Source organism: Equus caballus, chromosome 13, assembly GCF_041296265.1.
Source record: "Equus caballus isolate H_3958 breed thoroughbred chromosome 13, TB-T2T, whole genome shotgun sequence".
Classification (NCBI taxonomy): Eukaryota; Metazoa; Chordata; class Mammalia; order Perissodactyla; family Equidae; genus Equus; species Equus caballus.
This window is the reverse complement of record NC_091696.1, coordinates 35,740,377-35,757,971: the sequence shown is the minus strand read 5'-3', so window position 1 is coordinate 35,757,971 and position 17,595 is coordinate 35,740,377. Positions and strand designations below refer to the sequence as shown.

The window sequence follows — 17,595 nt, the reverse complement described above, 5'->3', positions numbered from 1 at the left end:
ATTGAATGGCTATGCTGTATTTGTTTAACTTTTCACCCATTGTTGGACAGTTGAGTTGTTTCCAGTTTTTGGCTGTTATGAATTGAACTGTGCATTTTCTATGTGTTGGGCACTGTTTTAAACACTTTACACGTGTGAACGAATTGAATCCTCACAACTGTTAGCTATATTACATAGAAAGGGAAACTGAGGCACAGGAAAATTTAGTAAATTGCCTAAGGCCACACAGTTAAGTGGTAGAGCCAAGATTGAAATCCAGATTTTAAGCCCAGACTCTTAACAATGCTGTTCCAGCCTCTCAGGGTATACACAGCATCTTTTTTAAAACTTAATATAGTTAGGACATCTTCCTAAGGCAATCTGTTTGGATTGCAGTTAATTGTAGTGGATTCTTATGAGAATGAGAATATTGCATTGCATGCAGCTCAGAGGTTGATCATTGTCTTTGAGACAGTGGGATCCAGGCAGATTCCTAGAATTGGAAACTCCACACCACTGTGCCAGGTTAACACATGTCCTACCTCCAAGCACCAAGTTTCTAGCATCCCCAGCCCAATCCCACCATCCTCTCTGAACGCCGGTCCCCTCGTCACTCAGCTAGTAGGGGAACTACTCATGATAGAGGAACTGTCATCGTGACCTTCTCCCATCTGTCTTGGACTGAAGCTCCCACGTGTGGACGGCAGACCTGTCCCGCAGAGTCCTGGCCTATCTGAATTCACGGAATGTTGCCTTCACCATCCGCAGCTTGCAGGTGTGTACCTGAGATCATCCATATATGTTCCTCTCTCAGTGCTCAGGGATTGCAAACTCAGGAGCCAGGTAAGTTGGGGGACTGGGCTAGGTATAGCGCTAGTCTTCACTTCCACACACATACACACACAATGTGTTCTGTCCAGTTTTTCCTGAAACGTGATACAAGCTCTTCTACCTTTCATTTTTCCACCTTTGATGGAGACATGGTGTATTAGGGTATAGGTTGAGCTGCTGTAACAAAGAGACCCAAAATGACAGCAGTTCAAACAGTTTAGTTGTTTCTATCTCATGTAATCGTCCAGAACTGGATGGGAGATCCAGAGAGGAGAGGGAGCTCTATTTCAAAAGGTGGCCCAGGGGCCCAGGTTCCTTCTCTCTTCTTGTTTTCTCATCCTCTAGGAAGTTATTGCATGCATGGTTGAAAGAGCACATTCATTCTCCAACCCAAGCGGGGGGGGGGGGGAGGAAAGAGGAAGTGAAGGGTGAGCATCTTCTCTTTTAAGGATGTGACCTGCAAGTTGTACACTTCCTTCTGCTTCCCTCCATTGGCTCATAGTCCATAGTCACGTCTTCCTGCAGAGGAGTAAGATGAGAGGCCTTTCTGAGAGGCCATGCACCCAGCAAAGACCTGTGGGATTCTATTGATAAAAGGAACAGCAGGGGAGTGGATCTTTGGGTATAATAATCAGTCTCTCAATCACAAGTCCAAGAAATATTTTTCGTCCCTTCTAACTCTACTATAAGAAAACCAGTAGCACAAGCATGTTAACAGATGGCGATGGATATTGCCTTAGGAAGCGATAGGGCATGGTGGGGACTGTGGCAACCTGGACAGCACATGCCTCATTAACATGACCATTAGCCCAGTGTGGTGTATTCTGTCTTTACTATTACACTGTGACTAGCCAAGAACATTGAGGAAATATTCTTTCAGCATTCAAGAACTATTATCTGATTTGGCAAAGAATTCATATCATTGATAAATCAAGTTACGGCATACATCCTTCTTGTTTCAATTTTTACTTCTTTCTTAATAAAAACAAAAATATCAAACAGCATTCACATGAGAACTACACTCAGAGAGCTGGTTGTTAACCATTTACCAGGTCACCCTCTAACTGGAGGTGGCTGTTGACCCCATGGCTTCTGCTTTCTTTCTCCTGTTCATCAGTCTGTGGCATCCTAAAGAGAAGTAATGCTGCTCCTTTTCTCTCTAGCAGTAGCTTTCTCATGAGATGTGTATATTTTAACCTGATTAGTAGATATACTCACTACGTCTCTTCCTATGTAGATATACATCTATTCACTCAGTATGTACTTATGTAGCATCTACTCTCTGACAGGCACAGTTTTAGACACTGGAGACTCAGAGAATAGGCAGTCATGTTACTACCCATGTGGGCCTTTCATTCTAGGGGGAGAGACAGTGAGTAAATAATTATTCAGCTCATTCAGAATAGAAAATAATGGCTGATACATATTGACCACTTACTGTGTGTCAGGCACTATTGAAAATACTTCACACACTGATTCAATCCTCATAACAACCCTACATAGTAAGTCCTACTATTGTCTCTATTTTTCAGCTGAGAGAACTGAGGCCCACAGGTTATGCTCGGTTAGAAAATAGAAAGAGAGGATTCCCAGTTCCATTTGACTTGCAGATAAACAACGAATAATTTTTTTTAGTATAAGTATGTCCCATGCAAAATTTGGGATATACTTATGCTAAAAAAGTTATTCGTTGTTTATCTGCGAGTCAAATTTAAGTGGGCATCCTGTATTTTACCTGGCAACCCTAGTTAAGTAATGTGCCCAAGGCCATGCAGCTAGTAAGTGGCAATGTGGCGATTTGCACATGGGTTGTCTGATTCTAGAGCCCACCTTTTGCCCATGACATAATGCTATGCTGCCTTTCTAGAGCACCTCTGTTTAAGGGAGATTGAGAAAATAATTCCCAAGATAGCAGAGGAAATCTCTTTTAGGGGAGACTGCTGGCCTGTGCTCCTCGCCCTGGGGGGGATGCCATGGGGAATTTGTTCATGCTGCCTGAATTTTTGTCCTGCACTGGTAGCTGGGGTCATGGGATGGGGTTTGAGCAGTGCCCAGTTGGGGGTAGTAAATTTTCTGGGCAGAAGCCAGCTGCTCTGAACTTGAAACCTCAGTCACCCACAAGGACCAGGCAGGCCATGGAGAAATTGGCTGGCTGGGTGGGTGGTGAGCAGGAGAGTAATTATAGCGAGCAGCTGCCCCTCAGCCTGCTGATTATCACCAGGAAGGAGATGCATGCCTGGCATTGCCAAATCTTTGTGTTTTCCAAGAGAAATTGGAAATCTAAATTTTTGTGAGGCATCCCCTGACTTTTAAATGTTGGCAGCTAATGAAAAATTTTGGAGCCAGCCAATCCAAAAGTGTGTGCAGGCTGCCAGCTCTGGTCTCTGCAGGGAAGTGGGTAGCCCTGCTGGGCTGCAGGCCACGGTGCTGATCACATGCTCCTGTCCTGTCCTCACTGACTCTCCCAACGCCCCATCTCTAGGCAGTCATGGGAAACCACCTGGAGCAGCGTTTGTACCGGCCCCAGAAGCTGCTGGAGGACCTGAGGGAGACAGATGCTCAGCAATTCCGCACCGCCATGAAGTGCCTCTTAGAAGACAAGAAGGACCCCCTGGTGAGGCGTTCTTGGCATCCTGGGAATACGAGAAGTCCAGGGCCAGTTGGTATTTGTTGAGCTGAAGTGAATTGAGCCTGATTCAGGCCTGGGCCCTTCTTTATCTCTTCCTCTCCTTTTCTCCCTCCGCAACTTTCCTGGGAGCTTTGGGATCCAGGTTTTCTCACTCGCTTTCTCCAAAGTTCAAATGGAGAGCTTTATAATTCATCTCCTACGGGGACTAAGAAACGAGGGGTACCGAGGAGCTTCCAATAGTTTGGCTTGGTAAACATCCATGGATAGTTACCGTGCATCAGTGGACACTGGCTCCAGAGATGAAAGCCTGTCCTCAAGGAGCTTACGGTCCGGAGGGGAGACAAAAACCAGAAACAGATAATTTCCACAAAAGGGGGTTGGTGATATAAGAGCAAAGCAAGCCTCTGAGACGCAGAAAATCCTCGGGACCCAGAAAGGTGAGATTTAGAGTTTTCTTTTTCAGAGAAACTTTAGCGTGGAGCAGGGTTTCCCAAAAGGAGTTGAACCCTTTAAACATTTTAATATGCATAGATTTATTTTAATATCTGTTGTTAAAATAGGATGGACACATCGAACCTGTGATGTAGTTTTCCTTTTGTAATGTCTCCTTTTGAAATGGATATAAGTTTAAACAAGAGTCAGTTTAAGGAAAACTATGAAGTAAAGAATAGTAAATACAATGCAAAGGTATGGTGAAAATGAGGGTGGGGGGTCCATGAAAGTGATCTCGATGAATGTTTATTGAGGGTTTGCTACGTGTCAGGTCCTATTCTAAGGGAATAGCCAAGCAAGCTGTTTCTGTAAAGGGCCCGAGAGTAAATATTTTAGGCTCTGCAGGCCATACGATCTTTGTCACAACTACTTGATCCTGCTGTTGTAGCGTGAAAGTAGGCACAGGTGGCGGGTGAAGGAAGGAATGCGGGTGTGTTCTATAGAACTTTACTCACTAAAACAGACAGTGGGCCAGATTTAGCCCAGTGGGCCCTGTTTGCCGACAGTATTCTAGGGGTTTAACGTACATGGGCCCGTTGAATGCTCTCCAGAACCTGCTGACATGAGAAGAATTAGAATCTCAGCATTCCAGTATGTGGATGAGGACACAGGCTTGGAGAGCTTGAGTAAACCTCTGGTTACACAGCTCGAAGGTGGGAAATCTGAGGTTGGAACCTGGGCTCTCGACTCCAGCTGTGAGCTCTTCTGGTGTCTGGTGGAGCCCTTCTCAGACTAACGTGTTAGTCCATAACATAAAGTACAAAGGGCTGTGAAGGAAACCGATGCTATTGAAAGACATTTATCAAAATATGTAAAACAAACAAATTTGGAGTGATTTGTGTGCTGCTTGAACACATCCAATAACAAGATTTAACAGCGGGTCTAATAGCTTCTGGAACTTTGAGGAAGTGTTGCATGTAAACAGGATTTCAAGACATCTGTGACAACCATAACGTGCCATGGAAGTGTCCGTGATTTCTGCTGATGACAAATCAAAGGTCTTGCTACTGCCGCAGTGGCTTGTCGCAGACGTTCATCCCTGAAGGAGGTGCCAGGTGTCAGTTTTATGGCAGTCAAAATGAGGATGCAGTTTCCCCCAATGTTCACAGATGCCCTAAATTCTACCAAAGAGCCCTGCCTAAGGACTCCTAAGTTGCATTCTTTTTTTAAAGATTTTTTAATCTTTTTTTTTTTTCCTTTTTCTTCTCAAAGCCCCCAGTACATAGTTGTATATTTTAGTTGTGGGTCCTTCTAGTTGTGGTGTGGCATGTGGGACACCGCCTCAACGTGGCCTGATGAGCGGTGCCATGTCTGCCCCCAGGATCCGAACCGGCAAAACCCTGGGCCGCTGCCGCAGAGCGCGTGAACTTGACCACTCGGTCACGAACATTTGTTGAGTGGGAACCAGGCACCCTCATTCCTTCTCTCATTCAATTGCTATACAAATCTGAGAGGTAGGCACGGATTGTGTCTTCATTTTACAGAGGAGGAAACTGAGGCTTAAAGAAGATAAGTGATTTGCTCAAGGACATGCAGATAATAAGTAGATAATAAGTAGATTATCCCTGGGATAAGGCCTGGGATCTGAACCTAGGAATGTCTGACCCTCGGACCTATGGGGCTTAACCATAGGACTCTTGTGAGAATTACATGAGGTAATTACATGATAATTCTCTCGGCTTGGCACAGTGCCTGGTGTGTAGTCACTGCTCAGTAAATGGCAGCTGTTATTCTTGAGGGTATGTCGGGTGAAGGACAGAGGGACTAGTCGGATTGTGACTAAACCGTGTCGGCATTCCTGGGTTCTGTGGTGCAAAGGATTCATTCCTTCTAACCGGTCATTTCTCATTGCCTTCTGCGTACCAGGCATTCCACTAGGCACTTGGCTTGGGCCTCGAGGACTTTCCTGGTTCAACCCCAGCTGCACAATAAAATCAGATGCCAGGGCTCTACCCCAGACCAACTAAATCAGACTCTATTTGGCAGTGCTAGGGGATCGCCTTCCAGGTGATTTTGATGTGCAACCAGGATTGAGAACCATTGGCCTGGAGGAAAGACAGGCCCATAAGCATCTCTGATGCATCATAGAGTTTGGTTCGAGATGCTCTTGGGAGCACGTAGTGGATGGAGACTTGGTTGACCAAAGTAAGAGGACCTCAGAGAAGACTTCGCCAGTTAGGTGATGACTGAGCTTGGCCTTAAAGGATGAGCTGCATTTTGCTAGGAGAAGGAGGTGGAGAGGGAATTCCAGGTAAAGCAAGGCCCTGAGGTGTGACAGTCATGGTGTATCTGGAGAGCAAGAAGTTGCCTAGTATGGGTGAAGCAGGTGAAGGCCTTGACTTTGTTCCATAGCCGATGGAAACTTCTAGAAGTTTTGACATAGCTGCATGGTGTTTAACAGTGGTCCTGAATTTCCCCACTGCTGCTAAGTGTGGTCCCTCCTAGGGCTTCTAAATCAAGAGGCAGCTCTCAGGACAGCCCCAGCTTCTGTCATTCCTTTAGGAGCTGGAAGACATCATTATTGACTTGGGAGAGATTCGGGAACAAGCCTTGCAGAGCCCGGGTGTGAACCGCAGCCTGTTTCTCATCACGCTCGAGAGGTGTTTCCAGGTGCTGAACTCCCTCGAGTGTGTAGAGATCCTGGGCAGGCTGCTGAGGGGATCCTCAGGCAGCTTTCTCCAGCCGGACGTCACAGGGAGGCTCCCCCAGGACCTGCGCGAGGATGCCTTCAAGAACCTGTGAGTGCTCCCCCCACCCGCTAACTCCCTCCCTGCCCCACAGAGGCTGTTGTGAGAATTCAAGGAGGTAATACATGAGAAAGGAGAGAAAGGTGGTGGACGGTGGGGGTGGGAGGACAGGCTGGTGTGCAAAGTCTGGAAGAGAAGCTTAAAATCTTCTCGGCCTGGTGGTGCAGCGGTTAAGTTCATGCACTCCGCTTCAGGGGCCTGGGATTCACTGGTTTGGATCCCAGGCACAGACCTACACACCACTTATCAAGCCATGCTGTGGCAGGCATCCCACATGTAAAATAGAGGAAAATGGGCACAGATGTTAGCTCAGGGCCAATCTTCCTCAGCAAAAAGAGGAGGATTGGCAGCAGATGTTAGCTCAGAGCTAATCTTCCTCAAAAAGAAAAAAAATCTGTGGAGTTTAGAGATCGTTTGATTAAAACAGTGTCTCTCAAATTTCAATCATTCTTGTATCATCCTCACAATTTTTTGAGACATCTATACACCACCTGTACTGTTATTTACTTCACATTTTTCTTTATAATGAATCATTCCTTTTGCTTAAAAATATCTATTTTTAAAGTAAATATGACATAATTACTGTAAATAGGGAACCAATATCATTTGTCTTAAGTAAAGGTAATCATAAAAATAAAATCAATGAAGAAAAAACCAAACAGTGTCAGTACATCCTGCCTAGGTATGTTGCTTTTCCAAGGCTCGGGGACTGGGGCCTGTTCTCTTGGTTAACAAAGGAGCTGAGTGTGTGTTGGAACTGATTAGCACTGAACAGACTTTCTCCGTGAGGGCCAGCAGGATTGACTGAGCACTGGAAAGGGAGCACTTTTCTCCTTTTGAGATATTGCACCAGTTAATGTCTGTAAGCAGCTACCCTATATGAAATTACACTGTGGGGAACACCAAATTAGAGGATTGTGTCTAGGACTTGACAGAGCCTAGGCATTGTGACCACTGCCAGCTCCCCCTTTTATTAATTATGTCACTTTATGGTCCCAAAAGGCCCTTTCTAAGTCTAAAAATGATTTAGAAGAAGGGAAAGACCCATATGATGATGGCAACTTGGAAGATCCTATTTTTTGTGTGTTTTCCTCCAAAGGACTGTAGGGGAAACAGACAATATACTGACCTCATTCTGTCTCCAGGATGTCTATTTTTTGGCCAAGACATATATCATGTGAAACCCCTTTGTTTTGCATGCTGTTACACAGTCCCTCTTAACTCAGCATCTCCCCTCCCTCTGATTCACTCAGGTTGTATATGGGTGGGAGTGGAAGTGGAGAGAACAGAATTAGGAGAGGGAGTTTATTTGGCTACTGCTCACCTGATTGCAAGTGCCAGAAAACCCATTCAAACATTTTCGAAATTCCTGTTTCAAAAAGGGAATTACTGAGGGGATGACATTAGCAACATGGCAGAGTGAGCAGTTCCCTTTGTCTCTCCCCCTTCGAACTACAACTAAATGGACATTCATTGATCAATGGAGGATACTCATACAGCACCTCAGGACGCCTGAGAGACCCACACTGCTATACATCGGAAGGTGGATGGACTACCCGTGGGGAGGAGGTGGAGATAGGTGAGAACTCTTCGGCCTCCAGACAGCCCAGTAACTGAGAGCGACTGCTCTCCTGGATGAAGCACTCACAGCACTGCCATGGCCCTGAGGGTGGGCATGCACCTTGGTGAGACTGTGGAAACAGGTGACCGCAGCCCTGAGCCCCTGTGATTGCTCTTTGGTCCAGTGGGAAAATCCACAGTCCCAGTGCGGCTCCAGGGAGGGACTCAGGCTCTGTCCTGGTGGGGAGGCCCTGCCCACCAAGCACAAAGACTGGGGTGACCTAGGAACAGATGGTGCCATATCTGCAGCTTGGGCGAAAGTGCCTCCAGCTACTACAGGTGTCCACAGTAGCACAGCAGCCCTGAAGGGACAGTACGATGGGCAGGATTGTGGAAGCAGGTGTCAGCAGCCCTGAGCCCCTGTGTGATCACTCTCTCAACCAGTGGGAGAGTCCACAATCCCACCACAGAACCAGGGAGCAGCACAGGCTCAGACCCAGTGGGAAGGCCCCAACCCAAGCACAACAGCTGGTACAACCTAGGACCAGATGGCAGTGGAGTTGTGAGTCTGGGCGAACAAGCTCCCGGCTGCCTCAAGAGCCCATAACAACGCTGCAGTCCCTAAGCAGGGAGCGTGTCTAGGTGGGCCTGAGGAAGCAGGCGGCAGCAACCTGAAGTCCCCATGTGATTGTTCCCACAGTTGGTGGGAAACCCCACAGGGCCATGGTGATCCCAAGGAGTGGCCCAGGGTCAGTCAGGAACAGCTGATGGGGATCCTGGTGGGCACAGATTACACAGCTCCTGCCCCCTCCCCTCAGTGGCAGCAAGTGGAAGTGGTAACCAAATTCTATCTCTGTGCAGAGGCACAAATCCACGCCATCAAGCAGTATGAAAAAATATATGAAATCTCTAGAACAGAAGGAAAATGACAAGTACCCAGAAAACAATCCTGAAGACACAGAAATCTATAGCCTAAATGATGAAGAATTCAAAATAGCTATCATTAAAAAACTCAATGAGTTTAGGAGCTACATCACAAAATAGCTTGAAACTATAAAGAAAAACCAGTCAAAACTCTTGGAGATGAAAAACACAATGGCTGAGATAAAGAAAAATCTGGACTCCAAAACAGTAGGGCTGATATTATGGAGGACAGAATTAGCAGTCTGGAGGACAGGAATTATAGAAATGCTTCAGAGAGAGGAGGAAAGAGAACTAAAAAGAAATGAAGAAACTCTCCAAGAAATATCTGACTCAATTAGGAAATGCAACATAAGGATTATAGGTATCCCAGAGGGAGAAGAGAAAGAGAATGGAGCAGAAAGCTTGTTGAAAGAAATAATAGCTGAGAACTTCCCAAACCTGTGGAGGGAGCTGGAAATCCATGTGACAGAAGCCAGTAGATCTCCAAACTTTATCATTGTAAAAAGACCAACTCCAAGGCATATAGTAGTAAAGCTGGTAAAAGTCAATGACAAAGAAAAAATGTTAAGTGCAGTAAGGCAGAAGAAAATAACCTGCAAGGGAACCCCTATCAGGCTGTCAGCAGACTTCTCATCAGGAAGCTTACAGGCTAGGAGAGAGTGAATGATATATTCAAAATTCTAAAAGACAAAATCTTTCAGCCAAGAATACTCTACTCAGCAAAAATATCCTTCAAATATGATGGAGAAATAAAAACTTTACCAAATAAACAAAAGTTAAAGAAGTTCATCGCCGCAAGACCACCCCCCCGATAAGAAATTCTCAGGAAGGCCCCCAAACCTGGAAAAAAAAACACAAAAGAAAAGGGGTTACAAAACTCTCAGCAAGAAGATGAGTAGATAGACAAAATCAGAAAATTGCAGCTCTCCATCAGAACAGATTAGCAAATGCTTAATTATAACATTAAAGATAAAGGGAAGGAAAACATGAAGAATAAATATAATCTTGTGATTTTAACCACAAACTCACAACACAAGAAGAAATAAGATGTGACTGTCTCATCTATGGGATGTTTTATACGAGCCACATGGTAACCACTAAACAAATAATTAGAACAGAGACACAAATTATAAATAAAGAGATAATTAAGAAAACCAGCATAGAAAATAACCTAACTGAATTGGTAGTCTGAAATATATGGGATGAGAAACAAAGGAAACACAGGAGAACCAGAAAACTAGCGATAAAATGGCAGCATTAGGCCCTCACATGTCAATAATCACTCTAAGTGTAAATGGATTGAATTCTCCAATCAAAAGACACAGAGTGGCAGGATGGATTAAAAAACAAGACCCAACAATATGCTGCCTCCAGGAAACACATCTCAGCCCCAAAGACAAACACAGAGTGAAGGGATGGAAGATGATACTCCAAGCTAATAGTGAACAAAAGAAAGTAGGTGTTGCCATACTTCTATCAGACAAAGTAGACTTCAAGTAAAAACGGATAGAGACAAAGAGGAGCAGTATATAATGATAAAAGGGACACTCCTCCAAGAAGACATAATACATATATATGTACCCAACGCAGGAGCACCAAAGTACATAAAGCAACTATTAACAAACCTAAAAGGAGACATCAACAACAATACAATACTAGTAGGGGACCTCAACACCCCACTTACATCAATGGATAGATCATCCAGACAGAAAGTCAACAAGAAAATTGTAGAATTAAATGAAAAACTAGACCAGATGGACTTAATAGATATATATAGAACACTCCCTCCAAAAACAGCAGGTTGCACGCTCTCCTCAAGTGTGCACAGAACATTCTCAAGGATAGACCATATGTTGGGAAACAAAGCAAGCCTCAATAAATTTAAGAGGACTGAAATAATATCAAGCATCTTTTCTGACCATAATGCTATGAAACTAGAAATCAATTACAAGAAAAAAGCTGGGAAAGGGGCAAAGATGTGGAGATTAAACAACATATTACTGAACGACCAATGGATCATTGGAAAAATCAAAGGAGAAATCAAATATTATCTGGAGACAAGTGAAAATGAAAACACACCATACCAACTCATTTGGGATGCAGCAAAAGTAGTTGTGAGAGGGAAATTCATTGCAATACAGGCTCACCTCAACAAACAAGAAAAATCTCAAATAAGTGCTATCAAACTACACCTAACAGAATTAGAAAAAGGAGAACAAACAAAGCCCAAAGTCAGTAGAAGGAGGGAAATAATAAAAATTAGAGCAGAAATAAATGAAATCAAAACAAAAAAGACAGTAGAAAGGATCAATGAAACAAAGAGCTGGTTCTTTGAGAAAATAAACAAAGTTGACAAACTCTTAGCCAGGCTCACTAAGAAAAAAAGAGAGAAGACTCCAATAAAATTAGAAATGAAAGAGGAGAAATTACAATGGATACAAGAGAAATACAAGAGATTATAAGAGACTACAATGAAAAGCTATATGCCAACAAATTGGACAGCCTAGAAGAAATGGATAATTTTTTAGACTCTTACAACCTCCCAAAACTGAATCAAGAAGAAATAGAGAATCTGAATAGACCAATAACAAGTAAAGAGATTGAAACAGTAATCAAAAACCTCCCCATAAATAAAAGTCCAGGACCAGGCAGCTTCTCTGGAGAATTCTACCAAACATTCACAGATTTAATACCTATCCTTCTCAAACTATTCCAGAAAATTGAGGAAGATGGAACACTTCCTAACACACTCTATGAGGCCGACATCACCCTGATACCAAAGCCAGACAAGGATAACACAAAGAAGGAAAATTACAGACCAATATTGCTGATGAACGTAGACACAAAAATCCTCAACAAAATATTGGCAAACAATACAGCAATACACTAAAAAGATCATGCACCCTGATCAAGTGGGATTTACAGCAGGGATGCAGGGATGGTTCAACGTTCGCAAATCAATCAATGTGATACACCACATTAACAAAATGAGGAACAAAAACCACCTGATCATCTCAAAAGACACAGAGAAAGCATTTGACAAGATCCAACAGCCATTTACAATAAAAACTCTCAATAAAATGGGTATAGAAGGAAAGTACCTCAACATAATAAAGGCCATGTATGACAAACTCACAGCCAACATCCTACTCAAGGGGAAGGACTGAAAGCCATCCCTCTGAGAACAGAAACAAGACAAGGGTGCCCACTTCTCACCTCTCTTATCCAACATAGTACTGCAGGTTTTGGCCAGAGCAGTTAGGCAAGAAAAATAAATAAAAGGATTTCAAATAGGCAATGAAGAAGTGAAACTCTTGATGTTTGCAGACGACATGATTTTATATATAGAAAACCCTAAAAAATCCATTGGGGAGTGACTAGAAATAATCAACAATTACAGCAAAGTTGCAGGGTACAAAATCAACTTACATAAATCAGTAGCATTTTTATACACTAATAATGAACTAACAGAAAGAGAACTCAAGAACACAATCCCATTCACAATCGCAACAAAAAGAATAAAATATCTTGGAATAAACTTAACCAAGGAAGTGAAAGACCTATACATGAAAACTACAAGACTGTTCTGAAAGAAATTGATGATGACATAAAGAAATGGAAACATTTTCCATGCACATGGATTGGAAGAATAAACATAGTTAAAATATCCATATTACCTAAAGCAATCTACAGATTCAGTGCAATCCCAATCAGAATCCCAATGACATTCTTCACAGAAATAGAACAAAAAATCCTAAAATTCATACAGGGCAACAAAAACCCCAGAATTGCTAAAGCAATCCTGAGAAAAAAGAACAAAGCTGGAGGCATCACAATCCCTGACTTCAAAATATACTACAGAGCTACAGTCATCAAAACAGCATGGTACTGGTACAAAAACAGACACACAGGTCAATGGAACAGAATTGAAAGCCCAGAAATAAAACTGCACATCTACGGACAACTAATCTTTGACAAAGGAACTGAGAACATACATTAAAGGAAAGTCTCTTCAACAAATGCTGTTGGGAAAACTGGACAGCCAAATGTAAAAGAATGAAAGTAGACCCTTCTCTTATGCCATTCACAAAAATAAACTCAAAATGGATCAAAGACTTGAAGGTAAGACCTGAAACCATAAAACTTCTAGAAGAAAATATAGGCAGTATACTCTTTGACACTGGTCTTAAAAGGATCTTTTTGGACACCATGTCTTCTTGGACAAGGGAAAGAAAAGAAAGAATAAACAAGTGGGACTTCATCAGACTAGACAGCTGCTACAAGGCAAAGGAAAAACAGGATTGAAATGAAAAGACAACTCACCATCTGGGCAAAAATATTTGCAAATCATATATCCAACAAAGAGTTAATCTCCATAATATATAAAGAACTCACACAACTCAACAACCAAAAATCAAACAACCCTATCAAAAAATGGGCAGAGGATATGAACAGACATTTCTCCAAAGAAGATATATAGATGGCCAACAGGCACATGAAAAGATGCTCAACATCACTGATCATCAGGAAAATGCAAATCAAAACTAGACTGAGATATCACTTTACACCTGTTAGAATGGGTATAATAACCAAGACAGAAAAAAAAAAAACAAAACAAATGTTGGAGAGGTTGTGCAGAAAAGGGAACCTTCATACACTGCTGGTGGGAATGCAAACTGGTGCAGCCACTATGGAAAACACTATGGAGATTTCTCAAAAAACTAAAAATAGAAATACTATATGACCCAGCCATCCCACTACTGGGTATCTATCCAAAGAACTTGAAATCAGCAATTCAAAGAGACTTATGCACCCCTATGCTCATTGCAGCATTATTCACAATAGCCAAGATGTGGAAGCAACCCAAGTGCCCATCGACTGGTGAATGGATAAAGAAGATGCAGTATATATATACAATTGAATACTACTCAGCCATAACAAAATGACAAAATTGTCCCATTCACAAGCACATTGATGGACCTTGAGGGTATTACGTTAAGTGAAATAAGCCAGATAGAGAAAGGCAAAGACTGTATGATTCCACTCATATGTGGAAGATAAACAAACACATGGAAAAAGAGAACTATTTAGTGGTTACCATGGGGAAGGGGTGTAGGGGGGCACAAAGGGTGAAGGGCACATCTATAAGATGACTGACAAATAATGATGTACAACTGAAATTTCACAATGTTGTAAACTATTATAACCTCAATTTTAAAAAGGAAATTATTGGATCATGTAAGTGAATAGTTTTAGGTATATGGCTGGTTCAGGCACAGTTGGATCCAGAAGCTGAAATTATGCTATCAGGAACATCTTTGGCTCTTCACCTCTCAGCTCTGCTGTCCTCTGAGTTGGCCTTGCTCTCAGGCAGGCTCTCTTCATGAGGGAGCACTGGCAGTTCCAGGCTAACCTCCTCAGGGTGCCCCATGCAGAGGAGGCAGAGTCTCTCTTTCCAGAAGTTCCAACCATGGTCCTAGACTTTACTGTCCTTGGTCCACACTGGGTCATGTGCCCATCCTTGAGCCCATCACTGTGGCCAATGGGATCTACTATTGTGAATGGCTTAGATGTGGGTCACAGTCCCACCCAAACGACATGAACCAAGAGTGGGAGAAATGTCATTTCTCCAAGAAAAATTGAGGTGTTGTTATGAGAAAATAGGGAATTGATGCTGGGCAGTCAAAGCCCGCAGACATCCACTACGAAAAGTTTATACAGACCTTGAATAAGAGCCGGGGGAAAGGTTATGAGCCTTGTAGACAGAAAGACAGCAGAATAATACAGATATCACATTATGTGACTCCAGGTTCTCAGTCCTTGAGTGAGGAGTCCAGAATATGGTCCCCACTTTTACTGAAGTCTTCCTAATGGGCATCTTCTAATCCAACCCGTTCTTTCACAGATGAAGAAACTGAGGCCCTCAGGTGACCCCATGGGGCTTAACTTAATCTGAACTCAACGCAAGTCTCCGGAACCCTAGCTTTGTCTTCTTCCTACTGTACTCTACCATCCCTCTGCTCTCCGTGAGGATAATGTCAGTAATCCCACCCCCATTCTTCAGATGAGGAAATTGTGGCACAGAGAGATTAAATAACTTGCCCAGGTCAGACTCCTAGGGAATGACAGAGCCAGCATTTTTGCAGATGGGCAAGCTTTCCCTTAAATGATGTTTACTTTTTTCCAGAACTCTGTCTATCTCTTGTCCCTTTCATGTACTTTGCTCTCATGAAAAAACAAAATGAAAAGAAGGAAGAAGAAGAAAAATACAGAGAGAAGATATTAAAAAATGGACTTAAGGGAAAGTTTGCCTATTCACGTATGAAATGACTGGGAGAGTGGCAGAGAAACTTTAAGCTTAGAGAAGGTTGGTGAATTGTTCATTTGGTGAATTGATTTTCAGCGGTGGTGGGTGGGGGTAAGGGAAGGCTTCCAGGACGAAGGGTGACCAGGGTCAAATGCTGTGAAAGGTCAAGTTGTGTTTGGACCAAATGGGACTGCTGGATATGGCAACAAGGAGGTCATTGGTGACTTGGGCCACAGGGAGTGGTACAGTGGTGGGGAAACCAGATTGCAGTGGCTTAAAAGGTGACCATGACACTTCATACCCAGCAGGTGTCTATAATCAAAGCGACATATATAATATATAATATATAGCACAATACATATTATGTTATATAACATATAACATATAACATAATATATATATAATAATAACAAGCGCCAGTGAGGATGTGGAGAAACTGGAGGCCTCATACACTGTTGGTGAGAATGGAAAATGGTGCAGCTACTTTGGAAAATAGCCTGGAAGTTCCTCAAAAGGCTAAACACAGAGTTACCATATGACCCAGCAGTCCCACTCCTGGGTATGTACCCCAAAGGAATGAAAACCTATGTCCACACAAACGTTTGTATGTGAATGTTTACAGCAGCATTATTCATACTAGACAAAAGATGAAAACAACTGAGATGTCCATCAACTGCTGAGCAGATAAACAAAATGTGGTGTATTCATACAATGGAATAGAATTTGGCCATAACAAGGAATGAAGGACTGATACGTGCTACAACCTGGAGGAGCCTTGAAAACATCAAGCCAAGAGAAAGAAGCCAGACACAAAGATGACATATTGTATGATTCCATTTATCTGAAATGTCCAGAAGAGGCAAATCTATAGAGACAGAAAGTAGATTAGTGGTTTCTAGGAGTTGGGGTGACTAGAGGTTCAGGGGTGATGTCTAAAGGGTACACGGTTTCTTTTTGAGGTGCTTAAAATGTTCTAAGATGATTGTGGTGATGGTTGCACAAGTCTGTGGATATACTGAAAACCATGGAATGGTACACTTTAGAGGGATGAATTGTATGGTATATGAATTATATCTGAATAAAGCTATTAGCAAAAAAAATAAATGACCAAGAAGTGAGGAAGTGGAGACCACTCTCTGGAAAGTATTTAGCTGTGAGGGGAAGAGGAGAAATGGAAAAATAAGTACATACAGCAAGGGAGTGGGGAGGTTTTTAACACAAGACAGCTTCGGGTACGCTCACCCTTCTGACGCGGCCTCAAGGCAGCCCCCACCTGTTTGTTCCTGAATTGATGCCCACGTTTGTGTCATTTAGATCTGCTGTATTCAAAGAGCTCTATGACCAGACCTCGGCGCACTCCCAGAGAGCTCTCTACTCCTGGATGGCTGGGATTTTGCAGACATCCTCCAATGCCACTGGTGAGCCCGCACTCTGAGTGCGACCACGTTCTAGGAGGAGTTCATCCTCGAAAGAGGTGCTTCATATCTGAAAACAGGGATTTGATTTCATGTCACTTATCATTTTCCCTGCCCCCCAACTTCCCAAAAGGGTTTGATGTGGCTTATGGAATAAAACACATATCCCATTTCATCAGTGCCCTACTTCTCCGAAATAAGGATGCATCTGTATCTCATTGTTGATGGCACGTCCTGGTTTCTTAGTGGAACGTAAATAATGATGCCTTCGTAGATTCGATGAGAACCTTTAGAACGAGGTTGCAAGTTCAAAATCTGTATTAAAACATCTGTATTAAAGTGCAAAAAATCATTTTTTAAAAGAAAATCTAAGCAATAAAGCACAGAATTTTAGTGCTAAGCTTCCTGACAACCAAAGGATTTGTTTATTTGATAGATGTTTATTAAAAACCTGCTATGTCCTAGAGGAGTCAGACTCTTAGAGACAGAAGGTAGACTGGTGGTTTCGAGGTCTGGGAGGAGGGTGGAATGGCGAGTTAGTGTTTAATGAGCACAGAGTTTCAGTTTTGCAACATGAGAAATGTTCTGGAAATGGATGGTGTGATAGTTGCACAATAAAGTGAGTGTACTTAATACCGCTGACTGCACACCTAGAAATGGCTAAAATGGTAAATTTTATGTTACATGTATTTTACAATTGGGAAAAAAGGA

The 17,595-nt window shown here is 42.8% G+C and overlaps 1 protein-coding gene across 6 annotated transcripts in view; it reads left to right on the top strand.

Moving 5' to 3' along the window:
- Positions 1–17,595, top strand: part of OTOA (otoancorin) — a 69,403-nt gene that overhangs the window by 9,626 nt on the left and 42,182 nt on the right. For 5 of the 6 annotated variants that reach the window (XR_011424308.1, XM_014730057.3, XM_005598857.4 and 2 more), the window contains exons 6-9: positions 667–754; positions 3,293–3,424; positions 6,434–6,669; positions 16,784–16,887. Coding sequence is in view for 5 of the 6 variants with exons in the window: in XM_014730057.3 (XP_014585543.3) it covers positions 667–754; positions 3,293–3,424; positions 6,434–6,669; positions 16,784–16,887 (560 nt within the window). In the remaining variant the exon portion in view is untranslated. Of the gene's footprint in view, positions 1–666; positions 755–3,292; positions 3,425–6,433; positions 6,670–8,060; positions 8,258–16,783; positions 16,888–17,595 lie in introns of those variants that run through there. The other variant, XM_014730059.3, reaches the window with a different exon arrangement.